This window comes from Cervus canadensis, chromosome 28 (genome assembly GCF_019320065.1).
Source record: "Cervus canadensis isolate Bull #8, Minnesota chromosome 28, ASM1932006v1, whole genome shotgun sequence".
In the NCBI taxonomy this organism is placed as follows: Eukaryota; Metazoa; Chordata; class Mammalia; order Artiodactyla; family Cervidae; genus Cervus; species Cervus canadensis.
The window spans coordinates 34,993,489-35,011,450 of record NC_057413.1 but is presented as its reverse complement, the minus strand read 5'-3'; the positions used below and the strand labels follow the sequence as shown (position 1 = coordinate 35,011,450).

The following is a 17,962-nucleotide window of genomic DNA, read 5'->3' as shown; positions in this document are numbered from 1 at the left end:
TCTCAGGGGTTCTGGCAGCACCAGATACTCAGGGGGTTGGCGGCTAAGGCAGCAGGAAATACAGTGCTCTAGAAGGGTATGGCAACCAGTACTGGCCAGTACATTCCAGTATCCTTGCCTGAAGAACCCCCCCACCCCCAGAGAAGCCTGGCAGGCCACAGTCCACAGGGTTGCGAAGAGTTGGACACAACTGAAGTGACCCCACGTGCAGAGACTTCTCTTTGCCTGTGGCAGCTCTGCCCCAGTGAGGGCTGAGTGTGAAGGCGCTGCAGTTGCTTGGGTCACGGGAACCCTGGCGGCGACAAGTGTGTGGGGACACGGACTGCCTCAGCCTCAGGAGTTATCGTGCTATCAGCCTTTTTCTGAGCCTCTGGAAGCTGGCGATCAGAAGGCCTCTTTGGCTAGTCTTTCTCCATAGCTCTGCCCATTCAGGCATGTAGAGGGTTCCCTTGCCTGGGGTCCTTCTATGTTGTTCTGAGTGTCAGGCACATAGAGGGGGCCCCTGACTGAGGTCCTACTCTGGAGGTCAGCATGTCGGGCACTTAAAGGGACACCCTGGGTGAGGTCCTACTCTAGTTTGGTTCATCAGGTGCTTGATGGGCCAGCCTGTCTATTGATCAGCTGCCAATGCTGACATGTGGGGAGAGAGAGGCCATGGTGATGGCTCCACCCCCTATGTGTGACTCAGCAGTACCGCCTTGCTTCCATGGCTGCCTGGCTTTCCTCCACAGGCATTTCCCACCACAGTCTCCTCCCTCACATCCTCTCTATCCATCTCTCCACAGTTGACAGCAGCCCTTGCCCTGGGGTTGCTCCACAATCCCTAAGCTCCAGCTCCCAGCCACTGTGCCTCCTAAGTGAGGGACCTGTGTCCCTGTCTGGGGTATGTATGCCTGCAGCAAGGACCAGCTGATTCTCATTCCATTTAGGCTGCCACAGATCCACTGTTTCCCTCTCAGCCTTAAATGTTTTTCCTCTGACTCAGACAATTGCCCCGATGTGGGGATCAGACCCCTGCTTCAGTTCCCCCATCCACTGAAGGCATGTCCAGACCTAGTAACACTCCTGTTTTCCCCCCTAGTTCCTTCATCCTAACGAGTTTTTGCATTGTTGTATATACTCTTTTCTGCTGGTCAGGTACTCCTGCCCGCTCTCAGCTGGTGGGCTTTATGCACTTGTGTGTGTGAAGATGTGTTCCCGATGCATCAGTGAAGAGAGATGCACTTCATGTCCACCTCCTCCTCCGCCATCTTGTTCTCCAAGACCTTTTTTGTATAGTTCTGTGTATTCTTGCCACCTCTTCTTAATCTCTCCTGCTTCTGTTTAGGTCTTTACTATTTCTGCCCTATATTGTTCATTTCCTTGCATGGAATGTTCCCTTTTTATCTCCAGTTTTCTTGAAGAGATCTCTAGTCTTTCCCATTCTAATGTCTTTTATTTCTTTGCACTGTTCCTTTAAGAAAGCTTTCTTATGTCTCACTATTCTCTGGAACTCTGCATTCAGTGGGTATGTCTTTCCCTTTCTCCTTCACCTTTCACTTCTCTTCTTTGTTCAGCAATTTGTAAAGCCTCCTCAGACAACCACTTTGCCTACTTGTTTTTCTTTTTCTTTGGGATGGTTTTGGTCACTGCCTACTGTACAGTATTATGAACCTCTGTCCATAGTTCTTCAGGCACTCTGTCTACCAGATCTAATCCCTTGAATCTATTCATCATCTCCACTGTCTAATCATAAGGAGATTGATTTAGGTCATGCCAGAAGTGCCTAATGGTTTTCCCTACTTTCTTCCATTTAAGCCTGAAGCAGTAAGGAGCTCATGATCTGAGCCATAGTCAGCTCCAGGTCTTTTTTTTGCTGACTCTATAGAGCTTCTCCATCTTTGTCTGCAGAGAATATAATCAAGCTGATTTTGATATTGACTATCTGATGATGTCCATGTGTCAAGTTGTCTCTTTGGTTGTTGGAAAAGGTGTTTTCTATGATCAGTGTGTTCTCTTGACAAAACTCTGTGAGCCTTTGCCCTGCTTCATGTTGTACTCCAAGGTCAAACTTGTCTGTTACTCCAGGTATCTCTTGATTTCCTACTTTTGCATTCCAATCCCCAATGATGAAAAAGGCATCTTTTTTTTAATGGTAGTTCTAGAAGGTGTTGTAGGTCTTCATAGAACCAATCAACTTCACCTTGTTTTGCATTACTGGTTGAGGCATAGACTTGGATTACTGTAATGCTGAATCATTTGCCTTGGAAACGAACCAAGTACATTCTGTCATTTTTGAGATTGAACCTAAGTGCTGCATTTTTTATTCTTTTGTTGGCTATGAGGGCTACTACATTTAGTCCACTGGATTTTTGCCTACAGTAGTAGACATGATGGTCATCTGAGTTAAATCCACCCATTCCTGTCCATTTTAGTTCACTGATTCTTAAATATCAATATTCACTCATGCCATCTCCTGCTTCATCACATCCAATTTACCTTTATTCATGGACCTAACATTCCAGGTTCCTATGCAATATTGCTCTTTACAGCATCAAACTTTATTTTCACCATGAGACGCATCCACAACTGAGTGTCATTTCCAGTTTGGCCCAACCGCTTCACTTAATTCTTTCTGGAGCTATTAGTAATTGACCTCCTCTCTTCCCCTGTAGCATATTAGACAACTTCTGACCTAAGAGGCTCATCTTCCGGTATCATATCTTTTTGCTTTTTCATACTGTTCATGGAGTTCTCACAGCCGAAATACTGGAGTAGTTCTTCTAAAGGGACTTCTCTAAGTGAAAAAGAAAAACCAGAAACACCAGAAAAAGCAGAAAACTGGAAAATAGAATTATATTTATAAAAAAACTAGAAAGCTAAAATTTCACAAGGAAAAAAAACTCACCAGTAAGAGCAAACAGACAGTAAAAGTAGTATACCCACCAGTTATAATGCTAGTATGAAAGTTAAAAGACAAAATCATCCATATTGAATAGCGAAGGAGTACACAAAATACAAAGACATAAATATGATGTAAAAAACATGACACACTCTGGGGAGGAAGTGAAAATGTAGGATTGTTAGAATGTGTTTGAATTTAGGAGAATATCAACTTAAAATAATTATGTGTATATATAGGTTGCCATATATAATCCTTGGGCTTCCCAGATGGCTCAGTGGATAAAGAACCTGCCTGCAATGCAGGAGACATGGGATCGATCTTTGGGTTGGGAAGATCTCCTGGAGGAGGGCATGGCAACCCACTCAAGTATTCTTGCCTAGGAAATTCCACGTACAGAAGAGCCTGGCAGGCTACATTCTATGGGGTCGCAAAGAGTCGGATACGACTGAAGTGACTGAGCACACTCATAAACATTATGGTGACTAAAACCACAAATCCATACATTCCCCCACAAAAGAGAAAGGAATCCAAATGTAGCTCTAAATATATTCAGCAAACCAGAGGGAAGACAGCAAAACAAGAGCAAAGAAAAGAACAAAGAAAGAAAAAAGAATAAGGAAACTATAAACAAAACAAAAAGTCACCCTATTGAATGGGAGATGATATTTGTAAATGATATACTCAACAGGAGTTAATATCCAAAATACAGAGAACTCATACAATTGAACATCAAAAAAACCAAACAGCCTCATTTACAAATGTATAGAGGACCTGAATAGACATTTTCCCAAAGAAGACATACAGATGGCTAAAAGGCACATCAAAAGACACTCAGCATCACGAATCATCAGGGAAATGCAAATCAAAACCACAATGAGATATCATCTCACACCTGTCAGAATGGCTATTATCAAAAATATAGCAAATAACAAGTGTTGTCAAGGATGTGGAGAAAAGAGAACCCTCATGTACTGTTGGTGGGCTGATAAATTGGTACACCCTCTGTGGAAAACAGTACGGAGTTTCCTCAAAAAATAAAAAGTAAAACCACCATATGAGCCAGCAATTACACTTCTGGGTATTTTTCCAAAAGAAACAAAAACAGTAATTAGAAAAGATATATGTACGCCTCTGTTCATAGAAGCATTATTTACAGTAGCCAAGATTGGAAGAAGCCTGAATGCTCACTGACAGATAAATGGATAAAGAAGATGTGAGATATTTATATATATACATATATATAATTTCATATCTATGAAAAGAGGTAAGGTAGGTTGGGAAATTCCCTAATATTTAAACAATCAGTGAGTATTACTGAAGAGTGACAAACAGAACTGTAGATAATTTTTTAATCTGGGTATGTGGGGATTGTTAATTTTCTGTTGTGTGTTTGAGTTTTTTTTAAGTCATTTGAGATTAAAAATATATGTTAAATATTTTAGTTATCTATGCAGGAATTCTTCAGAGTAGATCATAAAATAATTCCTTTGCCACTGAGCTATCAGGGAAGCTCATTAAAAAAAAACCTAACAACTGTTAAAAATACTATAAGAACTCTCATGTAAATATGTTCTCTTTTTTTTTTACTTGCTTCTTATAGGTATCCTAGGTCCCTGAAACAAGAGCACCTTCAGTTGTAAGTGGAGAGTCTGCAGCCTGCCTGGCAGTGAGTGCAGGGACAGATGCAAGGACAAGCTGGGAGGCACCTATGCCGTCGCTGGCCACCCTTCTGTAGCACCAGCTCACGGGGAAGCTGCATGCAGACGCCGCCCTGGGGACCAGTGATGCCTCAAACCAGAGAGCTGCTAGCAGGCCCACGAGCATGCAGGATAGTTTCTTGGAAAATGCACTCTCCTGCCCCACAGTGCTTCCCTGTAAAGCTGTCCCAACAGGGTAATCTGAGCTCTTATCATAGCAACACAAACTGTAACCCTGAAGATTCATCATCAACTGATCAACCCCTATGCATTTATTACTACCAACCACACTCCATTTTAGCTTTTGGATCTTTAGTATAAGCACATGTTTGGAAAATAAACAGTGAAAAAAATCAATGTTCACAAACATGAGAGCAACAAAATCAGCCTAAAATCTGATAATTATACCTAATGAACTACTAGTATTGTAGCAATAAGATTACATAAAATTTATAAAAATAAGAATCTGAGAAAATAAGAACAGGAAGACCTTTTCATTTTAATATAAACCTATTCCACGGTACTCCTGAAAAAGAAATAAGTCCAAGTTTTTGATTTTTAAAACAATGCATCAACTTTTTAAAAAAAATCTTTTTTATGTGTTTGTTTACATGCTTCTTTTTATTGCCCAAAGTATATTAAATACATGTGTGTAATATAAAGCATCAATATCATCTAAAACATTGTATATAAGATAAAAGCCTTGTTTTTTTGTTGGTTACACTGCTACATGGCTTAGTTTTAACTAATTTGTTTTCATAGTTTCAGAGGAGAAGATAATTGAAAACAAAAATGGGTTTAGTAATTAGCCACATACACAAATACCATTTTGCAAACGAATGAAAGATAAAATATTCTTTATCAACAGACTTCTCATTTGACATCAGGTTGTCACAAGTGACAATTGTGCAGTGTCAAGTCATGCTTCTTCGGCACACAAGGGCATGCTCAGACTTGGAAAGGAGGATGCATAAGACAGTTACAAAGTCCAGTACTGTGGACCCGGGAACATTCCATAATGGTTGCTTGATAACAATGTGGCTGTAAAAAATAAATAGTCTTAAGGAAATAGCTTAGGTTAACATTTGCTACTTTTAACTAAACATGAATAAATTTCATTGAAAATATAAAAACCATTTGCTTGTTTCTTATTAATGTGAAAAATCCAAGGAGAAAATAATTTTCTAGGCTGATAGCTTTTTGTCATAACATAGGGTTGCTTGTATTAGTATCTTTTCAAATCAAAGTTCTGTCTGGATATATGCCCAGAAGTGGAATTGCTGGATCCGATGGTAACTCTAATTTTAGTTTTTTAAGGAATCTCAATACTGTTCTCCTTAGGGACTGCACCAATTTACATTCCCATCAACAGTGTAGGAGGGTTCCCTTTTCTTCACACCCTCTTCAGCATTTATTATTTGTAGACTTTTTAAAAAGATTTAAAAAACTGAAAAGCTTCATGTATTTAATGATTGTATATGCTTGTCAAATAAGAGCTGAGGTGAATTTTATTCTAAATTCAGTATCTGCGATGTCATTGTTTGCTCTCTGCGTTTCAAGTGTGTGGTCACCTGATAGACCATCCACTGGAAGTGTATGACCATGTTCATTCTTTGGACCCTGGTCACTGTGAGGTGGAGCCTGGCAAGGGCTAATTATCCTGGGGGTCAAAAACAAATATCAGTGCTCCTGTTAACCTTGTCATAGTCAAATAGAGGGTCAAAAAGTCAACGTGTTGCAGGAAGTTCCAAATCTGAAAATTAACAAAGCAGTTAAAAGCTACAGCTAACATTATATTTCATGATGGAAGACAGAATGCTTTCCCTCTAAAGGAAGAACAAATCAAGAATGTTCATTCTCACTACATATATGCAAGATTATTTTGGAACTTCTAACTAGTACAGTAAGCCAAAGAAAGAAATAAAAGTCATTCAGATTAGAAAAGAAGCAGAAAGATTGTCTTTATCCACAGACAACAGGTTTATCTATGCAGATGATCAAATGGAGTGTCCAAAAAGAATTAAAAAGTAGAAAAACTGAAAAATGAGTTCAGCAAAGATGAATACAAGATCAATTTACAGAAGTCAATTGTATTTCAGCTGTCAGGTCAGCAAGATGGCAGAATAGAAGTTTACTATCATCATTTTCTGATAAATATGGTCCACTGGAGAAGGGAATAGCAAACCACTTCAGTATTCTTGCCTTGACAACCCCATGAACAGTATGAAAAGGCAAAAAGATAGGACACTGAAAGATGAACTCCCCAGGTCAGTAGGAACCCAATAAGTTACTGGAGATCAGGGTAGAAATAACTCCAGAAATAATTAAGAGACAGAACCAAAGCAAAAACAACACAGAGTTGTGGATGTTACTGGTGATGGAAGTAAAGTCTGATGCTGTAAAAGCAATACTGCATAGGAACCTGGAATATCAGTTCCATGAATCAAGGGAAATTGGAAGTGGTCAAACAGGAGATGGTAAGAGTGAACATTGACATTTTGGGAATCAGTGAACTAAAATGGATTGGAATAGGTGAACTTAACTCAGATGACCATTTTATCCACTACTGTGGTCAAGAATCCCATAGAAGAAATGGAGTACTCATCATAGTCAACAAAAGAGTCCAAACTGCAGCATTTGGAAGCAATCTCAACAACAACAGAATGATCTCTGTTCGTTTCCAAGGCAAACCATTCAATACCACAGTAATCCAAGTCTATGCCCCAATCAGTAATGCTGAAGAAGCTGAGGTTGACCAGTTCTATGAAGACCTACAAGACCTTCTAGAATTAACACCCAAAACAGATGTCCTCTTCATTATAGAGGACTGGAATGCAAAAGTAGGAAGTCAAGAAATACCTGGAGTAATAGGCAAATTTGGCCTTGGAATATAAAGCAAAGCAGATCAAAGGCTCACAGAGTTTTGCCAAGAGAACACACTGGTCATAGCAAACACCCTCTTCCAACAACACAAGAGAAGACTCTACACATGGACATCAGCAGATGGTCAATATTTAAATCAGATTGATTATATTCTTTGCACCCAAGGATGGAGAAGCTCTATACAGTCAGCTAAAACAAGACCAGGAGCTAACTGTGGCTCAGATCATGAACTTCTTATTGCCAAATTCAGACTTAAATTGAAAAAAGTAGAGAAAACCACTAGACCATTCAGGTATGACCTAAATCAAATCCCTTATGATTATACAGGGACAGTGACAAATAAATCAAGGGATTACATCTGATAGAGTGCCTGAAGAACTATGGATGGAGGTTCGTGACATTGTACAGGAGGCAGTGATCAAGACCATCCCCAAGGAAAAGAAATGCAAAAAGGCAAAATGGCTGTCTGAGGAGAACTTACAAATAGCTGAGAAAAGAAGAGAAGTGAAAGGGAAAGGAGAAAAGGAAAGATATACTCATATCAGTGCAGAGTTCCAAAGAATAGCAAGCAAAGATAAGAAAGCCTTCCTCAGTGATCAAAGCAAAGAAATGGAGGAAAGCAGTAGAATGGGAAAGACTAGAGATCTCTTCAAGAAAATGAGAAATACCAAGGGAACATTTCATGCAAAGATGGGCTCAGTAAAGGACAGAAATGGTATAGACTTAACAGAAGCAGAAGATATTAAGAAGAGGTGGCAAGAATACATAGAAGAACTATACAAAAAAGATCTGCAGGACCCAGATAATCACAATGGTATGATCACTCACCTAGAGCCAGACATCCTGGAATGCAAAGTCAACTGGGCTTTAGGGAGCATCACTATGAACAAAGTTAGTGGAGGTGTTGGAATTCCAGTTGAGCTATTTCAAATTCTGAAAGATGATGCTGTGAAAGTGCTGCACTCAATATGCCAGCAAATTTGGATAACTCAGAAGTGGCCGCAGGACTGGAAAAGGTCAGTTTTCATTCCAATCCCAAAGAAAGGCAATGCCAAAGAATGTTCAAACTACTGCACAATTGCAATCATCTCACACGCTAGCAAAGTAATGCTCAAAATCCTCCAAGCCAGGCTTCAGCAGTATGTGAATGGTGAACTTCCAGATGTACAAGCTGGATTTAGAAAAAGCAGAGGAACCAGAGATCAAACTGATAACATCTACTGGATCAGTGAAAAAACAAGAAAGCTCAAGAAAAATGTCTACTTTTGCTTTATTGACTATGCCAAAGAAGTTGACCATGTGGATCACAACAAACTGTGGAAAATTCTTCAAGAAATGGGAATACCAGACCACCTGACCTGCCTCTTAAGAAACCTGTATGCAGGTCAGGAAGCAACAGTTAGAACTGGACATGGAACAACAGACTGGTTCCAAATAGAAAAAGGAGTACGTCAAGGCTGTATATTGTCACCCTGCTTATTTAACTTACAGGCAGAATACATCATGCAAAATGCCGGGCTGTATGAAGCACAAGCTGGAATCAAGATTGCTGGGAGAAATAGCAATAACCTCAGAGATGCAGATGACACCACCCTTATGGCAGAAAGTGAAGAAGAGCTAAAGACCCTCATGATGAAAGTGAAAGAGGAGAGTGAAAAAGTTGACTTAAAACTCAACATTCAGAAAACTAAGATCATGGTATCTGGTCCCATCACTTCATGGCAAATAGGTGGGGAAACAGTGACAGATTATTTTCTTGGGCTCCAAAATCACTGCAGATGGTAACTCCAGCCATGAAATTAAAAGACACTTGCTCCTTGGAAGAAAAGTTATGACCAACCTAGACAGCATAATAAAAAGGAGAGACACTACATTGCTGACAAAGGTTCACATAGTCAAAGCTATGGTTTTTCCAGTAGTCATGTATGGATGTGAGAGTTGGACTATAAAGAAAGCTGAGTGCCAAGGAATTGATGCTTTTGAACTGTGGTGTTGGAGAAGATCCTTGAGAGTCCGTTGGATTGCAAAGAGGTCCACCCAGTCCATCCTAAAGGAAATCAGTCCTGACTATTGATTGGAAGGACCGATGTTGAAGCTGAAACTTCAATACTTTGGCCACCTGATGTGATAACTTGACTCATTTGAAAAGACCCTGATGCTGGGAAAGATTGACGGCCGGAGGAGAAGTGGACGACAGAGGATGAAATGGTTGGATGGCATTACCAACTCGATGGACATGAATTTGAGTAAACTCTGGGAGCTGGTGATGGACAGGGAGGCCTGGCGTGCTGCGATTCATGGCTCACAGAGTTAGACACAACTGAGCAACTGAACTGAACTGAACTGAACTGAGGAAGGCCCTGCCCACCACAGCAAGATCCAGTTTTTCCCATCACCAGTCCCTCCAATCAAGAAGCTTACACAAGACTCTTAGCCTCATCCATCGGAGGGCAGACAGAAGCAGCAAGAAGTAGTCTCACAGCAGCTAAAACAAAAACGTATTACAGAAAGTTAATCACAATGAGAAAGCAGAAAGTTATGTCCCAGGTGAAGGGAAGGGACAAGGTACAACTCCATAAAAACAACTAAATTCATGGAAATAGGCACTTTCCAGAAAAACAATTCAGAATAATGAGAGTGAAGATGATCCAGGATCTCAGGAAAAGAATGGAGGCAAAGATTGAGAAGATGCAAGAAATGTTTACCGAAGACCTAGAAGAACTAAAGAAGAAACAAACAGAGATGAATAATACACTAGAAGGCATCAATAGCAGAATAACTGAGGCAGAAAAAAAAAGAATAACTGAGGCAGAAGAATGGATAAATGACTGGGTGGACAGAATGGTGGAAATCATTGCCACAGAACATAGAAAAAAAAAAAAAAGAAATGAAGACTGCTTAAGAGACCTCTGGGACAACATTCAATGCACCAACATTCTCATTACAGGGGTCCCAGAAGGAGAGAAAAAGGACCTGAGAAAATATTTGAAGAGATAATAGCTGAAAATTTCCCCAACATGGGAAAGTCAACCAAGCTCAGGAAACACAGACAGTCCCAGGCAGGATAAACCCATGGAGGAACACACCAAGACACATAGTAATCAAACTGACAAAAATTAAAGATGGAGATAAAATATTAAAAGTATCAAGGGGAAAATGACAAATAACATACAAGGGAACTCCCATCAGGCATCTCAACAGAAACTCTACAAGCCAGAAGGGAATGGCATGATATATTTAAAGCGAAGGAAGGGAAGAATCTACAACCAACAATACTCTACCCAGCAAGACTCTCCATCAGATTTGATGGAGAAATCAAACCTTTCCAGACAAACAAAAGTTAAGAGAATTCAGCACCACCAAACCAGCTTTACAACAAATGCTAAAGGAAATTCTCTAGAAAGGAAACACAAGAGAAGGAAGAGACCTACAGAAAATAAAGTCAAAATAATTAAGAAAATGGTAAAAGGATCATACATATTAATCACTAACTTAAATGTAAATGGTTTAAATACACCAATCAAACAAGATAGACTGGCTGCATGAATGAAAACATGTGCATGTATGCACTCCCACTTACCACATCACTGTGCTTGACTTCTCCCCCCCAACCCCCAAATTGTATGTAATTATTTTATATTGTTAAGTTAATCATGTTCCCATTATGGCTTGCAATTGTAACTTTTATTTTTTGCCTGGCTATTGATTGTGAAAATTGATAAACATCTTTTACTCTTGTGATTATGTAAATATTACTACTTAATACCATTGTATCATGATTCTCCAACAGAAAATAATAGAACCAAATAATAGAAAATAATAGAACCAAAACTAGGAGCTAATAGAAAAACCTTTAATCACTTTTTAAAATCCAGATGCGTATCAGATTTTGAAATTTTTTGAAAAATACAAATGCTAAGATATTGCTTTTTTTCTCATTTAAGAACAACTGGACTATATGATGATCTTTTATTTTTGTCTAGTTTGTTTCACTTTTTCTATTTCATAGTCAGTGCTCTCATTTCATTTAGTTTATGTTCTCCAATTTCTCCATCTCATCTTTTTTTATTTTGGCTGTTCTTTCTCAATTCTCTATCTAGTAGAAAAGCTTTTGTATACATATATATGTATGTATAATATATATTTTCAGTTCAGTTCAGTTGTTGTCATGTCTGACTCTTTGCAACCCCATGGACTGCAGCACACCAGACCTCCCTGTCCATCACCAACTTCCAGAGTTTACTCAAACTCATGTCCATTGAGTTGGTGATGCCATCCAACCATCTCATCCTCTGTCGTCCCCTTCTCCTTCTGCCTTCAATCTTTCCCAGCAATATATATTTTAGAAAGCATTAATTTTGTCTGACTAAAAAGTTTATGACATTTTGATTCCATTTGTTTGACTTACTATGAATAGAATGCTAGATTTCTACTTAAAAAATAGATGTTCAACAAGCAACAAAGGTTTACTATACAGCACAGGGAACTATAGTCAATATCTTGTAATAACCTATGATGTGAAATAATTTCAAAAATAATAATGTGTATTTGTATACCTGAATCACCTTACTGTGTACCTGAAACACTGTAAGTCAACTATACTTCAATACATATATTTTTAAAAAAGAAAATAAATAACCCATTTAAATAATGAACAGAAGGTCTTAACAGACACTATCAATGAAGATACTTGCTGTTGTTGTTTATTCACTAAATAATGTCCGACTCTTTTGCAATCCCAAGGACTGTAGCCTGCCAGGCACCTCTGTCCAAGAGATTTCCCAGGCAAGAACAGTGGAATGGATTGCTATTTCCTTCTCTAGGGGATCTTCCTGACTCAGGGATCAAACCCATGTTTCCTGCATCTCTTGCATTGGCAGGTGGATTCTTTTACCACTGAACCACCTAGGAAACCCCCAGAATACTGGAGTGGGTAGCCATTCCCTTCTTCAGGGGATCGTCCCAACCCAGGGATCAGACCCAGGTCTCCAACACTGCAGGCAGATTCTTTACCATCTCAGCCACTAGGGAAGCCAATGGCAAAGGAACCCATAAAAAGATGCTTAGCATTGTTAGTCATAGCTATGCTGTGCTGTGCTTAGTCGCTCCACTGTGGCTCTTTGCTCTCCCGTGGACTGTAGCCTACAAGGCTCCTCTGTCCATGGGATTCTCCAGGGAGGAATACTGAAGTGGGTTGCCATTTCCTCCTCCAGGGGATCTTCCCAACTCCTTACAATCCAAACCGTGTCTCTTACATCTTCTGCATGGGCAGGTGGGTTCTTTACCATTAGTGCCATCTGGGTGTCCTAAATGGAAAGGACTATCCCCTCAGCAATTACCAAACTGAAGGTCGTGAGCCCGTTCGGGCTCTAGACACATACTTGGCTGCTGTTTCCCAAGAGCTTAACTGAACTATCCCCCCACCATCCCTCACCCCTGTCCCCCACCAACCCCCACCCTTCACCCCGCACCAGCAAACTATCACAGTACATTTCTACTGAACACTTATTAAAACATTAGGAAAACCTTTTAAATGCAAATCCCTCCTAGACATTTAAGGGATTTAGAAATGGTTACTTTACCTGTAGCTTTTGGGGAGGTCATTGTGGAGGTCATCCTGTTCTCATCTTTCCTCTACAAGCCCCAAATTTAGTTGGAACAAATATACCTGCACTTTTTGTGCACTCTTTGTGCAACTTGTGAAAATGAAAAAAAAAAAAAAAAAGAAAACAGTTGAATCTAATACCAGCTATGAACATAATGTCATGTTCTCATTTACACCTGCAGAAGAGATCTCCCACAAGAAATTAAACGTCTGCTGGGCAAAAATAACTGGCATACATAAAGTCAGCTGAAACATTAACAAGAGACAAGATTTCTTCCAAAGAAACACTGCACAAAGTCGAAGTGGATTTGATAACTAGTGCTTTTTACCTGCTCAACGAGAAACTTCGTTCTCTAAAATCAGAGTATGAGACACTTTGTTCTTTGAAAATGTATCAGGAAGAGTGAAATACTCTTCTGTTGGCTGGTCTCTTCCACACAGAGAACCAGCCGATCTCATGCCCAGCGCAGGAGTCTCTGGACACATCAAATGATCTATATTAAGTATGTATAAACATGTATCAAGTATCTATATTAACTTGAAGTTTCCAAGTTGGCAAGACCCTTTGCAACCCAGACCTAATATTGAACCCTTTACACATGACCATAAAGTTGCCTGTGACCCTATGAAAACTGATTTACTAACATTTTACCTCCCTACACCCTTCCCTAAAATCTCAAAATAATGGCATTCATACTCCCTGAGATGCCCCATGGTTCCACCGCTGTATGACCCTGCTTACTGCAGGCCAGGATCAGATTACAAAGGTGATTCTGTGGCGATACAGGTTTGTCAGACTACAGACTGATGGGAAAGGAGAAAAAGCTCTGCATGTTCTCTGTTAATACTGGTTTTCACACATTTTATCTATTTACAGTTGTTTGGATGTGAGAGTTGGGCCATAAAGAAGGCTAAGCCAATGAAGAATTGACGCTTTCCAACTGTGGTGCTGGAGAAGATCCTTGAGAGTCCCTTGGACTGCAAGGAGATCCAGCCAGTCCATCCTAAAGGAAATCAGTCCTGAATATTCACTGGAAGGACTGATATTGAAGCTGAAACTCCAATACTTCGGCTACCTGCTGGGAAGAACTGACTCATCATTGGAAAAGATCCTGATGCTGGGAAGGATTGAAGGCAGGAGGAGAAAGGAATGACAGAAGATGACATGGTTGGACGGCATCACCGACTCAAAGGACATGAACTTGAGCAAATTCCGGGAGATGGTGAAGGGCAGGGAAGCCTGGCAGGCCGCAGTCCATGGGACTGCAAAGAGTCAGACAAGATTGAGCAACTTAACGACCAATTATAAACAATATCCTGGCCACTATTTCACTAGAAAGTATCTAGACTATAGTTTTGGTTTAAAAGAGAGAGAGAAAGAGAGAGGGGGGCTGGGAAAGAAAGATCCCCTATCATCTTACTTGAGTAGCACAGGCTTTAGGAGGAGCGCAAGCGCCATAGCTCGTTGTTCGCGCCACTCCGCACGGGGAGCGGTCTCGCGGTAGGAACTACATTTCCCAGTGGCCTTTGCGGCGAGGCTGGCCGAGCGGAATACAGTTCCACGAGGCGCTGGCGGCGGGAGAGGAGGCGAGGCCTGTGCGAGGGAGGCGGGGCGCCGCTGCCCTAGCGGGCGGCCCCTACTAGGCGCGGCTAGCGGTCTTTTCTGCTGTGGTGGCAGCGACGACGGCGGGAGACTGGAGACGCAGGGTCGGAAATGCGTGGTGGGCTGGGCCCGGCCTTGTGCGGCGTCCGGCAGGTGCTGGGCGGGACTTGGGGGCTCTAGGGTCCTGGGGAGCCTGGGCTCCGGGGGACTGGGGAACCGGGGGCGCGGCGCGGGTGCCGAGGCCCGTCGCCCCCGCGGGCAGGCTTCCTTCCTCGGGAGAAGGGGCCGGCGGGGGCCTGCGGTCCCCAGCGCCGGCGCTGTTCTCCGGAGGGTCGCGGGGGCGGGGCCGGGCGGTCTTCTCGATAGCTCTGCCTTTTCATTGCCTTTGGAAAACTCGCCTCCTGCGAGCCGTGGCTGTCTGGATAACCGTGTTTTGGCTTGTTTTATAGATACTGGAATGTGTCCCTCCAGCTGGGCCTGAGGCGTCCGAGTCAACCGTGGAGGAAAACGAAGATGACATCCAGTTTGAGTGTAAGTAGCAGCGGTATTTGGGTTTTTCCGAGTCAGGGTTTGTGGGTGACGAGCCGCGATGTGATTACCCCTCGCCTGTTCACTGATCATCCAGCAAACGTGTGGACGTCTCCTACCGACTGGAGACTGTGGAGCAGGGCCCAGGAGTGGGTGTCAGACCGGACACCGTGGAGCAGGGCACAGGAGTAGAGCGTTTGCCCACAGAGAGGCTCGGCCGCCCCCGCAGCCATCGCAGAGACTGTGGCCTGCGGTCTGTTGGAGCCTGGATCACACCTTCCCCTCTCCTTTGCACGTGGACCCGCTGGTGTGCGCAGGGTTCTCCTAAGACTGTTTGAAATGAGACCAGAGTAACTTCTGAAAGATGGCCCCCAGGTTGGGGAGAAGGGGCAGCTAGTGATGAGGAAGGAGGTAGAAGAGAAGGAGGCGGGCTGCAGGAGTAACATCAGAGCCTGTGTGTCTCTGTAGGGTGGGGGCAGGTGCCCTGAAGCCCTCACTGAGCTCTGAGCTCACCCTGCTGCATCACAGTCCCCCAGGCCAGGTTCACAGTGAGGGGCCTGCGTCACAGGAGCATCCTGTTACCTTTCTGTGTTTATTCCCTTCTGACAGTTTTCAAGCATGAGTGAGTGGAAGTGTTTAGAATCCTGCTCCCCACTCCAGACCTATGGAATCAGGATTTGTAGGTGGGGCCCGGGAATCTTCATGTTGGTGCAGGGGTATAGGAAGCTGTGAACACAGTTAGTAAAATATTGGTTGCAATAACCAGATGGGGTGTTGTGATATATTTCAGGATAATTTCCATCCCAAACGGTTTTTTTTTTTTTCCCCAAACTGTTACAAAGTCTCTGCTTAAAGTAGTATCTTAATTAGCTAGAGACTGTGTCTACTGTGAACTACTCTTTTTGAATATTATAGTTAGTTGAGGTTTGCTATTAAAAATGTATAGTCTTTCTTTAACTGGGTTCCTATTAACCCAGAAACAATGTTTGTGTGTTTCTTAGTTGCTGTAGACTTAGGGCAGCCATGTAAATGACTTGGTTTTAAATCAAACAAAATTCCCTCCCTAACGATTGTGGTAACTTTGTTTTTGTTGTTTTCTTAGGGTTATATAGAAATTCTTTACCAGACCATTTCTTTTACATTCTTCCCCCAAATCATTCATGTGATACTCTTCTTGACACTTGGAACTTTGCGGTACCAAGAACTATATGCTGACTTTGCCTCCCCATGTGGTGAGGAATAAATGATGTAGCTGTGGAAATTGAAGAGCCATGATGTCTGTTTTCTTTTTTTTTTTTTTTTTGAGCTCAGATCAAGTGTAGAAACCTTCATAGTTATATAAAGTTCTGCAGTAAAAACTTTTCATCATTGCTCAGAACTGATCAGCCTTTCATACATGTACACCCACAACCAACTCTCACTTACCCACCAATAAGCCCCTTAATTATCCAGTCACCTTTACACACACACCCCCAAACACACACACACACACACCCCTTATTTTAAATTATTTTGCTTCTCAGAACTACAGAGATCATGCATCAGGTACACCGGGTGGTCTTCTGATGCTCAGATTTGGCTACTTTCATCACTGATCCACTTTAGTAAGAGCAGATCTCAGAGAATGATGTCTGTTTTCATACTGAAAAACATTAGGAAAGAGGACTGCAGAGGTCATTAGGAAAAATAGTTTAGTTTCTTTCTGACTATAGTGTAAAGACAATGAATAGGACATGATAACTTTGATGATTTGTGGACCTCTAGATAGGTGTAACATAAGTGTTTATGATATGTGTGCTTTACTTTGAGAAATACAGTAAAATTCTACAAAATTAATTTGGAAAAATAGGTACAATTTTAGTGTCATACTCTGAGGTTTAAGTGCATAATTATGTTATAAATTCTGACAGTTAATATATCGGCTTGTGTTCAGCTGAGGTTTAGAATTCGATTTAAATTTATTTTAAACATAGAGAATTTTTTGTATCTTTGCATCCAGAGGAGTGTATATCCAACCTGATAGAACCTCTTATAAATAGAAATAGCCTTGTTTACAAACAGAGAATTAAAAATTTGATAGCTCCATAATAAGTGAATTATATGCTCTGAGTGGAATTGCAATACAAGAAGAATCTAGTAAAAATATTCCTGTTGCATTTAAATGGTGCCACAGAAAAATTATAATTCAATTGTATTTTAAGCTACATTCAGATCAGTATTTACTTTCCTCTCACTCCATCCTATGCTGGGTTCAATCAGGATGTGTTTATTACTATGTTTTTTATAGTACTATCCAGCAAAGATGAAATGCTACTGGGTACAACTCTCTGCTTGAGTGTTCTCAGATACAAAAAATTTTTGTGTTCTTTTTATATCTTTTATCAAGAAGAATGTTACTCCTTGATGTATTCTGGTTTAGGTTTCTTAGTTTATTCATATAAATCTAATTTTCCAGCTATCAGTTTGCATTATTGCATAGCATCCTCTCTGTATATTGCCATATATACAAACCCCAAACTAAACACAGTATTGTTTATTGATGCTTTTGAACTGTAGTGTTGGAGAAGACTCTTGAGAGTCCCTTGAACTGCAAGGAGATCAAACCAGTCAATCCTAAAGGAAATCCAGTCCTGAACATTCATTGGAATGACTGATGCTGAAGCTGAACTCCTATACTTTGGCCACCTGATGTGACAATCTGACTCCTTGGAAAAGATCCTGATGCTGGGAAAGATTGAAGACAGGAGGAGAAGGGGACAGCA

The 17,962-nt window shown here is 41.2% G+C and overlaps 2 protein-coding genes, 1 long non-coding RNA gene and 2 other non-coding genes across 9 annotated transcripts in view; 2 read left to right on the top strand and 3 right to left on the bottom strand.

The window, feature by feature from the left end:
- BEND6 (BEN domain containing 6) overlaps positions 1-5,714 on the top strand; it is a 60,743-nt gene extending 55,029 nt beyond the window's left edge. For all 4 annotated transcript variants that reach the window (XR_006266133.1, XM_043450414.1, XM_043450416.1 and 1 more), the window contains one exon: positions 4,485-5,714. The gene's annotated coding sequence lies outside the window, so the exon portion shown is untranslated. The remainder of the gene's footprint in view (positions 1-4,484) is intronic.
- LOC122429782 lies at positions 929-16,816 on the bottom strand. Its single transcript, XR_006266137.1, has 4 exons — positions 16,693-16,816; positions 14,002-14,010; positions 7,353-7,361; positions 929-952 (listed from the first exon to the last, which is right to left on the bottom strand). It is a non-coding gene; the product is annotated as an uncharacterized LOC122429782 (long non-coding RNA).
- ZNF451 (zinc finger protein 451) overlaps positions 14,646-17,962 on the top strand; it is a 128,100-nt gene continuing 124,783 nt past the window's right edge. The window contains exons 1-2 of one of the 2 annotated variants that reach the window (XM_043450397.1): positions 14,646-14,776; positions 15,122-15,203. In XM_043450397.1, coding sequence (XP_043306332.1) covers positions 15,186-15,203 — 18 coding nt within the window. In that variant the 5' untranslated portion in view covers positions 14,646-14,776; positions 15,122-15,185. Of the gene's footprint in view, positions 14,826-15,121; positions 15,204-17,962 lie in introns of both variants that reach the window. The other variant, XM_043450400.1, reaches the window with a different exon arrangement.
- LOC122430218 lies at positions 16,503-16,574 on the bottom strand. The gene has a single exon (XR_006266296.1). It is a non-coding gene; the product is annotated as a small nucleolar RNA U2-30 (small nucleolar RNA).
- Positions 16,718-16,797, bottom strand: LOC122430219. The gene has a single exon (XR_006266297.1). It is a non-coding gene; the product is annotated as a small nucleolar RNA U2-19 (small nucleolar RNA).